General features: G+C 36.4%; 4 protein-coding genes and 1 non-coding gene across 6 annotated transcripts; 1 reads left to right on the forward strand and 4 right to left on the reverse strand.

Moving 5' to 3' along the window:
• Positions 1–625: 625 nt before the first annotated feature.
• LOC106427831 lies at positions 626–2216 on the reverse strand. Its single transcript, XM_013868554.3, has 6 exons — positions 1791–2216; positions 1616–1712; positions 1379–1533; positions 1269–1296; positions 1062–1170; positions 626–959 (listed from the first exon to the last, which is right to left on the reverse strand). The coding sequence occupies exons 1-6, from the start codon at positions 1992–1994 to the stop codon at positions 878–880; spliced, it is 675 nt and encodes a 224-aa protein (XP_013724008.2). The 5' UTR covers positions 1995–2216; the 3' UTR covers positions 626–877.
• A 774-nt stretch (positions 2217–2990) lies between these two features.
• Positions 2991–8741, forward strand: LOC106427830 (rho GTPase-activating protein REN1-like). The gene is made up of 23 exons (XM_013868553.3): positions 2991–3199; positions 3300–3444; positions 3528–3605; positions 3825–3861; positions 4189–4265; positions 4363–4433; positions 4520–4598; positions 4681–4831; positions 4969–5085; positions 5173–5250; positions 5326–5381; positions 5462–5531; positions 5597–5678; positions 5784–6027; positions 6320–6565; positions 6683–6955; positions 7031–7089; positions 7162–7306; positions 7386–7499; positions 7591–7748; positions 7832–7883; positions 7947–8057; positions 8146–8741. Exons 2-23 carry the CDS (start codon positions 3343–3345, stop codon positions 8476–8478), a joined length of 2733 nt encoding a protein of 910 aa, XP_013724007.2. The 5' UTR covers positions 2991–3199; positions 3300–3342; the 3' UTR covers positions 8479–8741.
• A 301-nt stretch (positions 8742–9042) lies between these two features.
• TRNAS-GCU lies at positions 9043–9124 on the reverse strand. The gene has a single exon. It is a non-coding gene; the product is annotated as a tRNA-Ser (tRNA).
• Positions 9125–9526: 402 nt separating this feature from the next.
• Positions 9527–12871, reverse strand: LOC106427792 (AP-4 complex subunit mu). Of its 2 annotated transcripts, XR_007315395.1 has the most exons (14): positions 12665–12871; positions 12297–12391; positions 11979–12182; positions 11789–11905; positions 11587–11715; positions 11312–11438; positions 10992–11092; positions 10802–10906; positions 10592–10686; positions 10417–10504; positions 10277–10337; positions 10112–10185; positions 9789–10015; positions 9527–9595 (listed from the first exon to the last, which is right to left on the reverse strand). XR_007315395.1 is itself a non-coding variant. In XM_013868520.3 (13 exons), exons 1-13 carry the CDS (start codon positions 12723–12725, stop codon positions 9917–9919), a joined length of 1356 nt encoding a protein of 451 aa, XP_013723974.2. In that variant the 5' UTR covers positions 12726–12871; the 3' UTR covers positions 9781–9916. The 2 variants fall into 2 exon arrangements, 1 of the variants encoding a protein (XP_013723974.2); XM_013868520.3 differs by lacking the exon at positions 9527–9595 and having other exon boundaries at positions 9781–10015.
• A 540-nt stretch (positions 12872–13411) lies between these two features.
• LOC106427801 (transcription initiation factor IIA subunit 2-like) lies at positions 13412–14948 on the reverse strand. The gene is made up of 4 exons (XM_013868528.3): positions 14713–14948; positions 14442–14581; positions 14318–14368; positions 13412–13717 (listed from the first exon to the last, which is right to left on the reverse strand). The coding sequence occupies exons 2-4, from the start codon at positions 14568–14570 to the stop codon at positions 13577–13579; spliced, it is 321 nt and encodes a 106-aa protein (XP_013723982.1). The 5' UTR covers positions 14571–14581; positions 14713–14948; the 3' UTR covers positions 13412–13576.
• Between the last annotated feature and the right edge of the window lie 4153 nt (positions 14949–19101).

Genomic DNA, 19101 nt, shown 5'->3' on the forward strand with positions numbered 1-19101 from the left:
CTTTTAGTTGGTGTTTTTTGATTTCAACTTAGGTTTCGTTTAATGAGAATTCATACTAACATCTTATCATAAAAAAAAAAAAAAAACAACAACAAATTGATCACTTCACAAACTGAGCTCTCAGTTTCTTCTACCTTCTCAGGTAACACTTTGATCTCGGCTTGAAATTAATCCAACCCGTCTTAAAATAAAATTGCATACTACTTCCACCATTCTGTTATGTGGAGTTTAATCCTTAACTATTATTACGTGACAGACCCCCCAGTTCATGATTGGGATCTTAATGAAGCCAGTTAAGAATCACACCATGCCTGCTTCTCTTTCAAATCTTGTCTAGAGAGGCAACTTCTGCAGTTGTAAAGATCCTATAGAGCCACTGACACTAGACGAGATAGCTGATCGTTGCCAAGCTCCCGAGGAACTAACTTCCAAATAAATTAAAAAAAGTAGCAAGAAGTTTTTATCTTTTTGAATTTGCAGAAATAGATAATATGCAAGCGACAGAGTTCTGATAGCTGAAGGCTGCTGTGGATCGCCAAATGAGTGTTAAAGTGTACCTAGGCGAGTGCAATGTGGATGACATGTACGCATGGTAAACACAACACTAGCTCAAAACGCAAAAGAGTCACATTCTCTGTTTCCCTCATTTATTTGGTGATTTTGACAAGGAAAAAAGAATAAAACAGTTGTGCACTTGTTTTTGAAATACAGATTATTTCAGAATGTGAACTAATCTTTAACATTGCATGTTTGTGGATAACTATAATAGAGAAGAAGGATACACCAACGGCATTCTGTACAGATATAAAATTAAATGATATAGAAACATTGTTGTAACTTATGAGCCCCACCCTGTGAGTTAGATGTGTTATTCAATTCAGACAAGCTTTGATATAGCCTTGCAAGACACCCAGAAGGCTTTAGATGCAATACTCAGGATCATCGGGTTTTGATATATCCTGTAGTTGCCATTAAAAGGATATTGGTGAGAACTTAGAAGCATTCAAAGTAAGGATGTGATGTTAAAAAGAAAAGAGTGTGTGTTTGGTGAATCAATGTACCCTATAGCAGTGGCGCTCCATGAAGCAACATTGTAAATAACTTTACTACCTTCCCATGCTTTACGAAGTTTCCCCTTTCTCTTCTTCACAGAAAACATGGTGCTAAGTGCTACATTCCCAGTTCATAATAAGCACATACTCTTAGTATCTGATTTTTTTTTTTGATAAGGAGAAGAGACATAATAAAAGTCAAACTCACTAGCATACCTTTCTGAAGCTGATCAGGTGAAATATCCTACAAAGAAAAAAAGATATCACACTCAGATTAACTACACATGATAAGTTCACATAAAGGACACAGAGATGAACGTACGTACCTTAGTCTGCTCAAGGGAAGATAAATAAGTAACCATGAAACAAGCAATACCATCTGCTACATCTTCTTCCCTAACGACCACATAATCATCTTCCATACTTTTGTCACCCCATAATATATCATCTTCACTAACTACATCCCAAGAGCTACCATCTTCTGCCAAAATTCAACAACCTAGAGTTAAAGCTAAACGCAACACGGACATATAACTTATTCAAACTGTAATGAACTTGTTTACCAGCAGGAAGGTCTTGGAGGAGAAGTGAAGCTTGGGCTAACTCTAACCTATCTCGAAAGTCATGGCATTCAACTCTAGACTTGATGAGCTCATACAACTGCATTGCAAGATAAATCATTAAAGAGCTTTTAAATTCACATATATCATGAGGATATCATGAGGATATAAGCATTACTTTATCGGTTTCAGGATCTCTTGATTCGGAAGAAGACAGCTCTTCTTCCCTATCCGGTGAGTCACTATGTTGGCCAACGCGGTCGCTATCGGAGAGATTTAGAAGCTGGAGAGCTCTTTGGCAATCCTGGAGCAAGTTCTGCAACGTCTTGCGTTGGACACGAATACTATCTAAACGAGTCGAGCTAGATACCTCTATTTCCATTGTGGGAGTTTTTGCGTGGAGAAGCTCTAGAAGAGAAAGCCTATTGATTGATTGAATGATTCGTCTTCGTCTTCTCCAACCTTTTCCTCTTCTTTTTTTTTTGGTTTAATTTTTCACAAAATAGGGAAAAAGACAACAAGCAAGCAACTAGGTTTGTTAGGATTGGGATAGAATCTTATTGAATCTTCTTTATATAGCGAATTAAAAATTTGTTATCGCATTTTTTTCATTCAGAGTAAGTTCCCTAAAAGACCTCTTGGTTAAACAGCCGCATACATGTGCATCTCATGCATGGTGCCGTCCAGAGCACAGGCAAAATAATTATAACCGACCGTTTAGAATATCTCAATTTTCTCAATTTTATACATAACTTCAGTTTTATGTTGTGGGGCGCTATAAAAAATTTATATGAAAAATGTGGACACAAATTGGTATTCGAGTAGACATTACAAGTTTTAAAAAAAAGTTAGACCGGCCCTGAGTGTTCCGGATGTTATGTGCCGCAAGGGGGCATAAGTGCTGCTTGGATATGATACAACAAACAAGACTGGTTTTATCATTTATGATCCAAATATTATATTCAAACAAAATCAAATTAATCGAGACGAAGGAATTGAGTCCCCCATGCACGCAACAGTATCTAAAAGATACCTAGTTTAAAATTATTCTAACTGATAGATGCAAGAGAATAATCAAAACAGAGGTGTCAGCATTTAAAAGAGTGGTGGGTGGATGGTCGTGCTTAGCACCATTCAGCATAGTCTGGTCATATGGTCAACCAATGCAAGGTCATTTCTACTTTTTTTTTTCTCTTAAGGATGTAGAGACTACGAAGAGAAGCTATAAAAGAAACGTTATATTAACACTAGAGTATATATCTTGAAGAGTGATTGTAAGACAGACAATTGCATTTTATACATTTCTTATTATTTTTCTTATAAATCTTTTGGAAATTTTCCCTCCAAGAAGAGAGGGTGATATGATGACATGTCAAACTACTACCGAATAAAAACAGAAGGGGCTTTCCTCTGTTTACGCCCAAATTTTCCGCTTCACCTCTTCTCTCCTTCTCAAACTCCGTTGAACACATCAATCAATCAAATCTCACCCTAAAAGAATACTAATTTTTTTTACTTTTTTTCAAAAATAGTTATTGTTAACATCATCTCCTTCCTTCTTCCTCCAGATCAAAAAAAAAAATCAAGGTATTGTTTCTTGAATTCACGCTTCTTTTTTAATGATCTGAGACCAGCTTGCGTTTTCCTCGAGTTTTGATCGGACATTCTTATTTTTCTCTGGATATAGTGCCGCATGTGAATGGCGTGAAGACTGTGTTATATAACAAGTTATGTATCAATCTACGTCTAACAAACAGGGAGAATCTTCTTCCTCTTCTTCACAGCCTCCTCAACAACAGCAGAATGCTAACGAACAAGACCAGGAGCAACATGTACGTCTCTCTCTCTTTTTCTCATTTTCAATATTCATCTCCCTATTAATATCGATCAACATATTGTTTCTTCCCAATCATAGGGTGACACATGTAGTATTCCTCCTGCTCAGTCTGGAAACGCAGACTCTCGTTCCCGTGGCACCGGCAACAACAACACCGTACTTACTTTCTTTCTTACATGATTGTGTCCCTAAGACAGAACCATACACTATCCTTCATTTTCATGTTAATTTGTGAATTCGTTTTAATGTATAAACACAACATATCTAATCAAATGTACAATAATGCAAACGAAAAAGAAACAATCCTTTTAACTCTGAGTATGTTGATTGCGTTTATGTTTAGATATATCTCTGAGTATTTTAGTGAATTTGTAGGTATTCAAGAGTGGACCTCTATCTATTTCATCAAAAGGTAAGTTTTACTTGCTTCTTAATTAGCATGATATTATTACTTTCAGGAAGCCTTTTGTGTGTATTTTTTTTTTGCAATGCTATGATGTCCAGCTTAGGCTAGTAAGGACATATATCATGTGATCATGTCAAGTGGGTTATGCTGGCTGTTCTCACTGTGGCTGCTATATCTTAAAAACTGGCTCTTACCTCCTTATGTTTCACTTTTACACCTTTTCACATTTTTCTTGGGGGATTGTTGATAAGTAGTGTTGGGATATAACTCTAGTGCTAAAGTTCGTATTAATTTGGTTGATATGTTTTCAAAAGGTTTTTTTTTTTAACACAGGGCTTGGGTGGACATCTTGGAAGAAAAGATGGTTTATCTTGACGCGCACTTCACTTGTTTTCTTTCGAAGTGACCCGGTAAGCCTTTCACATATTCTGATGCAAAATGTTACTTCCTTGTGTGTTTCATAGAGCAGTAGAGGAGGAGGGACTAAAAGGTGGTTTTGTTTTACAGAGCGCAGTTCAACAGAGAGGCGGTGAGGTCAATTTAACCCTTGGGGGAATTGATCTCAACAATTCAGGCAGGTTGGCTTATTGTCTCTGTAACCTATATATGTATCTGTTTCGGTGTTACTAACATCATATATAACATGGGACTATTTTGTTTTTAGTGTGGTTGTTAAGGCAGATAAGAAGCTGTTGACTGTTCTCTTCCCTGATGGTCGTGATGGACGTGCCTTTACCCTCAAGGTTTCTTCCCAACTTTTATTTCTTTTTTTTTATATCCTTGGTCTTGTTATTATCAAATATGATTTGATATTTTATCTTGCAGGCTGACACAATGGAGGATCTACAAGAGTGGAAAACTGCACTAGAAAACGCTTTGACACAAGCACCTAGTGCTTCCCATGTTATGGGTCAAAATGGTATCTTCAGGAATGATAATGCACCAGATGCACCCCCTGTCGATGTTGATGAACCGAGTATGTTTTGTCACCTTTTTTTTTTATAATGTAAAACATATGTTCCCTTCCTCTGGAGTGTTCAAGGCTGACCAGTTCGTTTCTCTTTCAGTTGATTTAGACATTGATTCATTTTTGTATTTTAATCCTTTTGACAGAAGATGAGACACCAACAAATTTGACTGTCTTTGGAAGACCAGTACTACTTGCTCTAGAAGAAGTTGATGGATCTCCATCTTTCTTGGAAAAAGCTCTTAGATTTGTTGAAGATCATGGTACTAGTTTCAGCCTCCCACCTTTGAATTTTCTGCTTTCGTTTTAACAGTTTTGAGCTACAAAAAAAGACAACTTTCTCTTTTCAGGAGCCAAGACAGAAGGAATCTTGAGACAAGCTGCTGATGTTGATGATGTTAACCATCGGATTCGTGAATATGAGCAAGGTCTATATATACACTGTTAAACTTCATTTCCTTGCATTGTGAGTTTATATTAAATATGTAGTCACTTTGGTTCAGGGAGAAATGAGTTCACTGCCACGGAAGATGCTCATGTTATTGGTGATTGTCTTAAGGTACCTGCCACTACAATGATGCTGAGTTAGCCTTTTTTGCTCTTTAAATCTCTCTCTTAACTGTTTTCATAAATGCGCAGACTGTTCTTAGAGAGATGCCTTCCTCTCCAGTGCCTGCATCTTGTTGCAACGCCCTTCTTGAAGCTTGCCGTAAGTTTATACTTTACTTACACTCCAAACACGTTCACATATGTTATAACGTGTAACATTATCAGGTGACCGTGGCCATAGAGTCAATGCCATGCGTGAAGCAATTAGTGAATCATTCCCTGAACCAAATCGTCGCCTTCTTCAAAGGTATATAGTCTCTTATTATCTGTTTGGCTTATTACAATAGTTTCAGTGATGAAACCTTAACTTTTTGTTATTAATTGTGTTTGTTTGTTTTTTCCTTCTTGCAAGGATCCTGATGATGATGCTGGTTGTGGCCTCTAACAAAAATGTGAACCGGATGAACACAAATGCAGTTGCAGCTTGTATGGCACCTTTACTTCTTAGACCTCTTCTCCATGGTGACTGTGAAATTGAGAATGATTTTGATGTTGGCGGTGATGGCTCTGTGCAACTTCTGCAAGCTGCTGCTGCAGCTAATCATGCACAGGCTATAGTCATAACATTGTTAGAAGAATATGACAGCATCTTTGGAGTAAGATTTTACTTTATATCTCTGTTAATAAGTGTCTCCTTTGTCACATTATCATAATGATGGAAAGGTTACCATTCTGCATAGGACCGGATCGTGGCAAAGTCCAATGAAACATTGGTTTTGGTCCCAAAAAATATTATATGTTTTTTATATAAGGATAAGCTCCCCAAAAAAATTATTGAAGTTTCTTAAAAAATGTTTATAACCCCCAAAATCTCAAATCCTGCTCTGTGCATAGTGGGCTTATTTCTAGACCCTGACTTCTAGCTACATAAATGGTATATCGATGCAGGAAGGTTCCTTGTCAGCTGGCTTGTACTCTGATTCAGAAGAGAGTGGTAGTGGAAGTGAGGAGGGAACAGATGATGAAGAGTATGATGATGATGAAGGGACACAAGGATCTGATGACTACACAGATGAGGAAGAAGACCTCGAAGATGAATCTGAAGGGTCATACAGTGAGAGTGAAGCCTCTGTAGACCATCATGGTGATGACATTGATAATGATGATGATCATAAGGCACGGTCCCATACTAAGGTTCAGTACTTAATCCATTCTAGACTGATGATACAAGTTCCTTGTTCTCCACTCCATATTACAAGTTCCTTACTCTTCACTCCACCTTACTTGGGCATTGTGTTGTTCATATTGTAGATAAATGATAATTTAAGTTCTGAATCCAAATCTCCAAAAGGAAGTATGAAGCCACAAGTTACTAAAAAGCTTTTATCCGGCTCTAACCGGTCTTCACTACCACAGCATGATGATGCAAGAAAGGATGATAGCATCCTAGCTAAAGGTTCTGATCATACAGATGTAAAGGCTGGTGAGGTCTCAAAAACTGAAGATAGAAACTCATCCATGAAGGAACCGTCTACATTGTCTAGTGCATCAGGAGAAAGTAAAAGGCACTGGGGCCGTGCCCATGTAAGTTTCTTTGATGTGGTTTTTATTAGCTCTTAAAACGTTTAAGTAAAAGTTTGGTCTTATAAATGTGCACAGGGGAAGAGAAACCTTTCCATGGAATCTATTGATTTCTCAGCAGAGGTGGACGAGGCCGAGTAAGTATCATCATCATCATCTATACAAGTGATTTCACATACTTTATCTGACAATGATTATATATTCTACAGTGCTGACGTTGAAAGACTAGAGACAACCAAATCAGAGCTACAAAACAAAATTACTGAGGAGGTTAAGAACAATGCAGTACTACATTCTAGTTTGGAGAGACGGAAGAAAGCTTTGTATGAGCGGCGTGAAGCTCTAGAGAAAGAAGTAAAGCTTTTAAAACAAAAGATATATGAAGTTTTGTCTTATTGAGTGTGTTTACAAAGTTCTTTACCTTTTCAATTAGGTGGAAAGACTACAAGAGCAGTTGCAGCAAGAGAGAGACAAGAAAGCAGCTCTGGAAGTAGGACTGAACATGTCAAAAAGGAACCAACCTATTCCAGAAATAACTGATGTAAAGGTTGCTCTTCTTCTTATTCTTGCCTAGCAACTTGTGTTGGTTACAAAGTACATATCTAACTTGTAAGAGACATGTTTTTTTTTTTTTGCAGTTGAAAAAAGATCTGCAAGATGTAGCTCAAGCGGAGGATGATATTACCAGCTTGGAGCATAAGGTTGATGATCTTGAGAACAGACTTGGTCAACAGGACGTTAAAGCATCTAGTGGTAGCAAAGAGTCTCGGAGAAGTCCAGAGCATAATGCAAAAATGTAAGGATTCATTAACACATTCAAAACTTGACCTCACAACAAAGCTAAGTACTAGTCTTGTTTCAACCTTGTCACACACACAGGAAGGAGAAACAAAAGGATACGGAAGCAGCCGCTAGTAATACAACGCTCAAGGTATATATATCTGTTACTTGTCTGTCAAGTCTTTCTCTGTATTTATGCCCTAACATTTTGTAGGAAGGGCAGGGGGATCCAAGAGGAAATGAGATAGAGAAGCAACAAGATTCACGTGGCAAAAGCTCGCAAAAGGTTGCTGGAACGTCTAAGAGGTCTGGCTCAAAGGGAGAGGTAAGTTTCATATTTACTGAAACAACAAAAAACATATACCATTTTGTTTCATTTGAGAACATACTTGAAGCTGAGTACATACAAATAGGGAAACACAACAACTTCTGCACTTTCCAAGTTGACAATGAGACTCAACTTCCTCAAGGAGAGACGGAGTCAGATCGCTAACGAGCTCTCAAACATGGACAAAGGAAAAAGCAGCTCAGGGCAACCTAGTCCTTCCTCGGGGCAAAAGAAAAGTCCCCAGGAGAGTGAAAGAGGAACAGGTTCGAACCAGAACCAGAACCAGGATTCAGACAGCAGCAAACTCAATAGCCCGCATGTTCTTGACAGAGGAAGATCCGATAACGGAGGAGATAGAAGCAGAGGATCTGGTGGAGGAAACCATCCCAGCACTACACCAAGGACCTTCTCTAGATGATCTCCTCATTAGAGCTGCTTAACCCCCAAGATGTACAGCCACCATTTAACTTCAGGTTCTCTCCCCCAACAACAAATAACAGATTCGTTCTTTTTTTTTTTTTTTTTCTTCTCTGCTCTACCCTCTCTTATCTTGCTTCAAAGATTAAATAAACTACACTCTTTTTTTTTATGTGTTCTTGACTGTTCAGTGGATATGTTATTATGGTAGAGACATTTACTTCAGAGTATAGAAACAAAAACATTGAATTGTATGTAACAACAACAGTGCTGTTTGAACAAATATCATAATGATTCCTATGCTAGTATTGTTTTAAATCGTCATCAATCATCTTCAACAATAAAGAATGTTGAGAAAAATTCACGAAGCAGATTCTTGACTTGCTCCAACGTTAAGAAGAGGACAATACTGAAAGGTCCTTGCCAACAACTAAAAATTGAAGTTAGACTCGCCAGTTTTGAAACTAATCAAAGTTAAAAAGAACGTGTAATGCATGTGAGACGGCCCATTGTTTGCTATATGTTCCTTTTAATCATTCGTAAAAAGGTTTCATAACAAAAATTACGTCGCCTGAGAGATTCGAACTCTCGCGGGCAGAGCCCATGTACTTAGCAGGCACACGCCTTAACCACTCGGCCAAAGCGACTTGTTGCTATATCACTTATAAATAATTCTAAATTCAATTATGATAGAGAGATTATGAACCTGAGCTTACTAATCAGATTTGTTGCTAATATAAACCTTCACTCATCCAAACATGTTTCTGTTTGAATTGCCTGGTAATAAAAACAGGAGCATACGTCTTGGTTTTAGAAGTAAATTTACACATGTAGAGGGAGTGATTTGGTGAAAGTGGTTACTGAGAAGTGGTATGTATATACATATATAGATAGTGTACAGTGGGGAAGAAAGTTGTTCTAATAATTTTGTAAATTGTAATAACCATGAATAAAAGCTAATCTACTCGTGCAGCACAAGCGATGGTGTATCTAACAAGTGTTCATTAATTGATCATCAAGGAAGAAAGGACAAGATGAAGCATATGATGAAAACCTAAACAAGAACATATATAAAGAGAAATAAGACAGAAGAGTTAACATTCGACACGTACTGTGAACAGTGCCGGCTCTTACCCTGTGCACAAGGCACATTTGCACAGGGTCCCCCAAAAAATAAATAAAATTTAGTTAGAATTTAAGGTCTAATTTTATAGAATTAGGGCCCTTTTTTTGCAAATTACTTTTATTGCTTCTGAAAAGTTAGAATTTGCACAAGGTCCACTCAAAAATTAAGCCGGGCCTGACTGTGAAGCATCTTCTCAACAACCTCTTAGAACTTAGAACAAGTGTGATCAGAATCCGAACAAACATTATCGAGAAGGGAAAGAGAAAAGTTACTTGGGGACATACAAAGAGACAAAACATTATATGAAAGTAGGTCATATCCGAGCCACGTACGAATTGGCCTGTGTCACATATCTCACCCAACGATATGGATTTTGACTACTTGAGTTCTTTGCTATCTGCAAGTATTTGACCTGCACCACACAGTTCATTTAAAACATGTGATTTAAGAGTAGAGTACAGTAAATGCTACGGCAATATAAGATGGGCGCCGTCGGCATTGTACTTACCTGAAGTTTAGAAACATTGTACATCGGAATCGTGAACGTCATGCTGACAGGCCCAGCTTCCTTTGTGATGTTACCTAAAACGATATTGAGAATGTATTATCAGTAAATGCTTTATCTTTTCTCTGCGAAAACAAATAAGGAAAGCTTTTTGTCTTGGAGGATCACCATGAAACTCCTGTGAAAATGTCAGCTTCGCACGCAGTGTATGTTCAGCCCCGCCAACAATCTGGAACATCACAATTAGCAAACGGAAGCAACCATACTACATGTTCAATAGCAAACCACGAGAGAGATTCAAGACTTGCCTTTTTAAAACTCCATTCAAGCATTTTGCTGGTTTCCTTGAAATCTGTCTTCTGTCCAGCCGCACCAAGTTCTAACTCAAAACTAGCCCTGTCACAACAAAACACAATCCGTTGAATCCAATATCTTGTGTGATTCAAAATTTACCATGGCTATCATCTATGCAAGCGTACCAACCTGGAAGTATAATTTGGCAATGGCATCTGAATAGTAATCGTGTTTGCAACTACGTCAGAAGGGAATTCAGCTCGTATCTTAATAATCACTTCAGCCTAAATTTCAGGAAGTAGAGAGATATACGAATTAAGCACTGGAAAAAAGATTTATAAAGCAATTAAGAAACTTATTTAGTTCTCCGTCTGACCAGAAGACGTGTTCAAATTGTACCTTAAGGCGTCCGGCCTCTTCAATCAAGGTATTAACATGAAAAGGAGGCTTAAACTCCTGAGTCATACGGTAGTTCATTACTGGAAACTCACCATCTGGTGGAACCTGAAAAGGAAACGCAAGTTAAAGAGCAAAATAACATGTTATGACAATTACAAGGTGTTTTATGTGGTAAATCTTTGAAGCTTACCAGGGACAAAGTTCTATCCGAGTCGAAGCTATCAAGCCGAACAGACTCATGAAAGTTACAATCATCAAGTATCACCCCTGAACCTGAAGAACTCCTATAATCTGCAAGAAAAGAATGAATTTATACCTCAATTATGAATGTTACCTTAATAGTAGATCGAACCAACTTTATGGGTATGAAGTTAACAATGATTCATTGATTTGCCTCAAAGACGCAGAAGAATTTAACATATAGTAGCTATAAACTAAAGAATTTAACATATAGTAACATTGTATCAAGATAATAATTTTGATACAATGGGATGAAATAAGCAATAATACCATATACTGATGCTCCTCCTCTTCCTATGTTTAGGTCTTCATTAAGAGCTAAACGAATTTCTGGATTGCCAGAAAGATAACTCTTCATTTGAATGGTGCCATCAATCTCAGAAGTCAGTATATAACCCTGTTCAGATATCAGAAAAGTTACGGAAACTTTCCAGGAGAAAAAAACTAACATGAAGATGCAACTGCATATATTAAAACATTAAACAGAGCCTGCCAAGACTTCCGTAACTAGTGATATAATAAACTATAAAAAAGCATATACTCACGCTTGAACTAAAAGTAACACTGATTTTCTCGATGATGTCCACAAAAATTTCCTCTCTTCTCCGACCCCCAGGATCATTAGCTACAACCGATTTCGTAACTGCTGTTCCAGGCATTCTTTTGGATCCTTGCTGGATAACATTAATTCAAGGAGTCATTCACATATACCATACAAAAGGAAAAAAAAAAAAAAATTAATCTTACTGTGAAGATGGCAGCAGGATCGATAGGTTGAAGGCGTGCAGGAGCAATCAAAATTGGCTCGTTGAATACATAGGATTTCAAAACCTCGGTTGATGAAGTTTGCACGTAGCCAAAATCCTAATCAAAGGGTCATATTTAGTAATATTCGCTACTATGCATAAATATAGTTGCTAATGATGATGGCACTTACAATGACTTCATCAAGCAACTCATAGACAAGTACAAAGTTTTTCCTGAAAGAGTCTTCATTCAAAACACCGAGGTAGTCCTTAATAACACGAGCGATCCTCTGTAGAAGCTCCAAAACCAGAGAAGGCGAGACGTTAACCCTCGTAGTGGCAACGAAATAGAGACCAACAACCTTGACATGGAAGTAGTTCACACCATCGACATTCTATAAAGCACTCAAACAAAAATTAGAATGCTCACACCAGTCAGTCACCACTAAGAGTTCAAATTCATTTTCATTATCACATTCACATTCACTAAAGAGGACGATGATACCTACAAAGATAGGTGGTGCCTCTGCATTACCATCCTCCTTCCAGAACTTGACCTTACGGAAGAATGTCTCTGTACTGCCTTTTGGTACCTCAGCTCGATCTGTAGCAAATGAAAAACGATACATATCTTCAAAATTCTAGTTTGATCCAATCAAATCGCATGCGCTCTTCTACTACGTATAGAGAATCATCTAATGGATGCAACAACACCTAATCTGTTTATAGTAAAATCTGAATTGGAAAATTCTGCGTGTAGATCAAACAGATCAATGAGCTTAGAGAAGCTTCAAGGGAGATAATCTGACGAAACGGTGACGATAAGTCTCGAAGCGGAGAGGATGAGATCGGGAGAGAGAGAAGAAAGGGAGCTTACAATCACGGAAGACGATGTTATCTCCTCGCTGAGATACGACGAAGAATTGAGAGATCATCATCCCTTCCCTTCCTCCCGACTGTTCACCGCTAATTTGGCTGACTCTGCTGATCGCCGATCAGCTCTCGTGTGCTCTCCTGGTTCACGTTTTTTACTAATTCTGGTAAAAGCTTCTAGATGAGAAAGAAGGTTTCTGAGAATTATGATTCCGTGTTTGTTGATGGGCCCATTTTTAACAAGACGTTGATATGGCCCAAGTCATGAATTATACCCGGTTTACGACGCTTGAAATCATCATTCCGGACCGGAATTTCTCTGGTTTTTAGTGTAACCCAATGACAACCATGAATGAATATAATAAACACAAGTTGCACGTGGAGAGCTAAAAGCATAGGACAGGAGATCCAAAAGGACTTGAGTGATGAAAACGAAGATGATCTATGTCTATTCTCAAATATACTTCCTCTGCATCTTCAAGAACGTTGGAGTAAACCGCACTTTTTGTTATCTTTCCCCAGTGAACTATATTGAACAGCAGCAGCATCTCTCAATCTTGTTGTAAACAGCCATTGCTCTTTATCATACTCAATAAGACCGACAATATTTATTTCTCACTTTAGATAACCATAAACACATCTGATATAGTAATGGCGACCAAACATCGGAAACCGCCAAAAGAAGACAGCTTTCACATTGACTAGAGGACAAGTAAGCAAGAGATGAGTTGAACACTAAGTGTAAAAGAGATGGTGAATCTTACGAACTTTCTCATAGCAACAGAGTCCCATATGTCTTTGGGCCGATAATGTACATATAAAAGGCTAAATTGATGGCTGCAAATGGAGCTCTCAACATATAGCAAGTGCCTGAGTTTACAAAGTAAAAAAGAAAACTCAAAATCTAATACATCTCTCACTGCGTGAGCAGCTTAGAGTCACATGCCACTATCTTGACCCGGCTCACATTCTCTTGACGGTCGTCAATCTTGAACATTGCGTCCTGTAATATAAAGGTCCAGACGTTGTCACAGAACCTGTAAGTGTGCAGGTGCCCCTGTACAAGAAACAACAAAACAATATTTAAGTATCTGGTTGTTTCATCTGCCAACACTCTCTTATCTTGTGCGAATATTTGGCTACCAATAGTCACACTAAAACAGTAGCATAAATAACTTGAGATTAAGCTTTATGGATTGACAATAATCTGGATAATCTTGAGGTAACATATGTCAGCTCCTACTTATAAACCATACAGCCTAATCTCATGTTGAACTTTAAAAAACGGATAGCTTCAGTCTGTTATTCATATATATAAGTTAACGTCCAAACAAACAGTAATCTTGATAGAATTCATGACAATGCTAGTTTCTATCAAGATAAACAATCTAATCATCATGCAGATAACTGTATCCATACAAATTAAATCAAATTGCCATCAAAAGAAACTCAAAACTAGACATAATGCATGAAACATTTAGTGGAAATGTGGAATCTTAAACTTTCAACTCTAAAACATTTTTCCACGAAATATGAATAACTGCATCAGGTTCAAACCAACCAAAACGAAGTAGAGCAAGATTGTTTAGAACTAACAATCACACGATTTAAAACAAATAAATAAATAAAAAAAGGGCAACAAGACTTAAAAGATCACCTTGATAGACACCTTGGTCTTGACTTGGCTCTCCAGAGCTTCAGTCATGGACTACAAAAGGAGGACACAGACATCAGACAAAAAAACACAAATTAAAAACAAAAGACTCTGCAAGATCAGTCACCTTGTCAAACTGAACAAGGACTTGGATAGCTAGCTCAGGGCTCAAGGTACCGCTCTGAACCATCTCGTCCAAAGTCTCCGTCAAACACATCCCTATCGTCGATCTCCTGTATAGCTCAAACGTCGCCATTATCTAACGACCTACATACAAATCCCAAACAAAACTCAAAATCGAATTTCGCAACTAAATAAACGAATCTGAAAAGTCTGCGATAGACGAATCTAAGATCTTAAAATTGGAGAGGGAGATGAGAAAATTAGAGACGATTTACCGATCTCCGGCGACGTGAAAGAAGGATGGGTACCGTTGGGTCGATTGCGAAGGATTTGTTCTCTTGGAGCGGAGAAAATAATTTGGGGCTTTTATACCCTAGTTTTTGCAGGCGACTTTATATATACGCAGCGATGGATCAGGGGCGAGGTGAAACTACCGTTTTACCCTTACGTTTAAAGTCAAAAGGCCGAAGATAGATAAAGGAAGAAACCCATTCGTAGCCCATTAAGATATTTCCTAAAAACTGCATGAGTGTAAAGGTGTAACTAAACACTAGATCTTGACCCGCTCAACCGAGCGGGTGTTATAATCAGCTTTTATATGCATATATATTTATTTTAAATAATTAGTGGTATATATTTTAATTTTAATTATATTTTTAAATGTTGATATAACTATTTCAAATACAATAATTTATATTTTGTATGTATGCAATTGTGATAATGGTCCATTTCAAATTCTCGTATAAACTAAATAAATATAGTTTGGTAAAATGAGGGTTCTTGTATGATTCTTTTTTCTAATCCATACGTGCAATGCATAAAAATAAAATAATATATTTTGGTTTTGGTGGTTGGCATAGGTTTGGTTTAAACTTATTATATCCTTAATAAAATGATATTGTACATATCTACTTATGGATCTAGATATAAATGTTTATATTTAAAAATATAGTTATGATAATGCAATTATAATCTTGTTTTCTTAAGTTATATACAATGTTCGTATATGGAGCATCCGTAGGAAATTAAATATCCGATGTAAAGTAGGAAGTAGAAAATCTTTTAATTATGATATATGGAATATTTTATGATAATTAGTAGGAATTACTTTATTGTTAGGATAACAAAAATATACATCTAACAAATTTTTTTAAAGATGGTCCAACTTTAAAAAATCACACATGAAAAATATTGTGACTTCTGTTTTAATATATAAGATGGGCATTTCGGTACGGTTCGGTTCGGGTATTTTGGGTTTCGGATAGTTTAGATAGGAAACTAGAGGATTCATTTACTACTTGGCCTATTTTCTGTTCGGTTCGGTTCGGATAGTAAATATAGGAACCGGAAAATACCCGAAAAAATCGGTTTTCATTTGGTCCGATTCGGATTCGGATAGTTCGGATAATTTGGATAAAATATCGGTTATTTAGGGTAAAATATCAAATAATTAGGATGATTTAGATAATTTTTTTGGATATTTCAGATTAATTTGGATATTTCGGATAAAACTATCCGGATAGTTTCAGATACTTTGGGTAGTTTGGATACTTTATAATAATTTAGTTATTCTCAACTATTTTCAGAGACTTTTAATAGAATTTTAAATTAAAAATATATATTTAGTTATATTATATGTATATATATAATTAATATATATATATATATATATATATATATATATATCGGATACCCGTTCGGTTTTCGGTTCGGTTTGGTTATTTTGGATATAAAAATATAGAAGCTGTTCGGATATTTGAGAGTATTTGTCCGGTTCCGGTTTTGGGTATTTCGGTTTGGTTCTGATTCAGTTCTTCGGTTTCAGTTATTTTGGCCATGCCTAGGTGTAACCACTAACCATACGTTAGGCAGTTAGGCCTACACCGTTTATTTCGTTTGTCTCCACATTGAATGTGTTTGACCGGTTCAAACACAAAGATTGTGATATTTTTGGTCATGGATTGATTGCCTAAATACATCAATATATATTGTTGATGGATTTAGAATTTGGGTATGAAGTAAATAACTCAGCTGCAGGCCTGTCACGGACTCCTATTTACCACACTAGCAGAGCTGGTCATCGGCATAAACATTAGTTTTGGATTCCAATTTTTTTCGGAATTATATAAACATGAATGGTCCGCAAATTATTAAACCAAAATTTTTATTTAATTTTACTAAATTGTTCATACATACAATGTTGCAGTCGGGTTTGGGTATACAATAGAGTACGTGAGTGTGACTAATGTTAAATCAACATGCACAAAAAAAAAAAATCAACATGCACTTCTTCACAAAAAGTGGAAACAATATATATATATTTTTTTGGTAAACATGTTAAATTAAGGAAACAATAGTTTCAATGAATGTCATACAATTATACAAAAATAAAATTTATTATTTAGGCTATCTAGCATCACTTATATTTGTTTTGGGCTAATATCATTCATGGATAAGAAGTAATTATATTCATCTTCTCATTGGCTAAGTATACAGATGTACATAGTCTTTCATTTGTGGTTATAATCTACCGAGTAATGGTACGTATCAATTTACAAGAAATGTATTAATACATTGGGTTTTCTTGCAGCATGAAATGGATGAATATAATGAGAGAATCAACGACGACAACAAGTCAAATGGTAAAACCTTTCGGTCACGTTATTGATCTGTCACCGATAAACACACTTTGTTTCTTCTTCTTTTGCCTGACTTCTTTAGTTCTTGCAATAAAATCATTGCTACTTGCTTCTGCATCTATCATTTACGTTAAGTTTGAAAAGTGGCATGATGTACTACTCAACCTGAAAAACAACTCCCAAAACTGGTCGAGAAATCTAGCAATATAATAATTTCACAAGGTGAAAATTTTCTAACCTTTTCAGGAAATACTATTGTTGTTGAGGCTTGTTGTGACCACACTCACTTTTACCGGTTCTCTTTAACACTATGAGAGTCACCTCGCACATCTAGACCATCGATGAGAAGGGAATAACCCAGCACCTCCCCCACTTCCCAACTTTTAACAAGTGAACTAATGTAGCTAAGTAGTGCAAGCTACAAATTCTAAGATATCATGAAAACCTTCTAACAATCCATATAGAAGTTTGACATCTCTTAGGAAAAATATATGTCCAAAACTGTATATGATTTGGAGAACCAGCATGAACTGATTCTATAAAAAAAAATTATGTGTACAGCATCTGCAAAAGTCATTCATGCACTTTATGTACCTATTTTATAGATGCTAATTTTCTTAAATGAGCATAATACTAATGGCAGATTTAGAGATTGGTGAGGTGGATGGTGCAAACAGTAAATCCCTTCTCACAAATGGTCTAGACATGAGAGACAACTCGAGCGACCCTGCTTCTCTTCAGTTTATTTAACCATTGCAGCTCCATGTTAAAAGGTAGCACTGAATTAATAAAGGCATATGACTTTCAGATTCAAAATTCATGATATGTGGATATAAACATATATATGAATCAAAATTCATGTGGTGCAAGTTTATGCAACAGCAAAGTACCTTTTATATTTTTAGTCATCTAAGAAAATATAGAATTGCTTGTATCCAATCAATAGAATTCTTAACTTTTCTTCAGTAAAACAAGTTTTCTTTTTGAACAAACAGTAAAACAAGTTTAATTTCATATATTTTGGGCATATAATTTTTAGTAAACTTATGTGTACCTTAAAGTGTGACTTTAATGATTCTTTCAAAACTCTCTTAGGTATGACTAAAGAAGATACAGTAAAACGAAATGAAAAAGCACAAGAGAGTAAAAAAAATGTGTTTCTTTCTTTTTATCAGTTTCGTTAGCCAAGAACAAAAATAAATTTGCTTTTATCTTATGCTCATAACTACTGTTAAGCTGTTCATAAGTAAAAAGGAACATGGACACTAAGTACAATTACAACGGAAAATGACAATCACACTACTTGAAACACGGATCGATCATGCATGCATTAGATTTGTTTAGTCAGATATTTTATACCAAAAAGCATAAAAAAAAATACGATCAAGGATAAAACATATGCATCTTAATAAAAGTAAATGGGGATGAGAAACCAAGCCTGAAAAAAAGAGACAGATCCATCTATCACCCCTCATGAACTTCATTCGTACACATGCAAACCAAATTTAATACTCTTCTTTTATTTCACTAATGTTAATACATTTTAGTACTAAAATGAAAGGAAAACAATAAAACTTGGATCTGCAATTCAGAAAGTTTGATAATTAAAGCTCATGCAGCTGATCTACTAAACGATAAACTCACATCCTCCCCCTTCTCAAACTACTGGTGAGAGAGAGTCTCAAACAATACAACAGAAAATAAAACTGAAAGTTTAAAAAGCACCTTAATAAACGAGATATCATAGAGTGAGAGCGAATTAAGAAGGGAGAAGAGTGCACGGTGATTACTAAGGAGGCGAGAGAGGGTTTTATATAGTAATGCAAAGGAAGCATGACCCCCATTATAATACTGAATTATCGATTACTGCGTTAATTAGATTTCAATTAGAATTATATAATTGAATTGAGTGAGACATGTAGGGCTTCTAATGCTGGCATAAAGCCGTAACTCAGGCTGCTCTAGTCACTGTACACTTGGACTTGGTCAATGACGACACTAGGCTCCGATCTCCATTGAAATGCT

This window comes from Brassica napus, chromosome A8 (assembly GCF_020379485.1).
Source record: "Brassica napus cultivar Da-Ae chromosome A8, Da-Ae, whole genome shotgun sequence".
Classification (NCBI taxonomy): Eukaryota; Viridiplantae; Streptophyta; class Magnoliopsida; order Brassicales; family Brassicaceae; genus Brassica; species Brassica napus.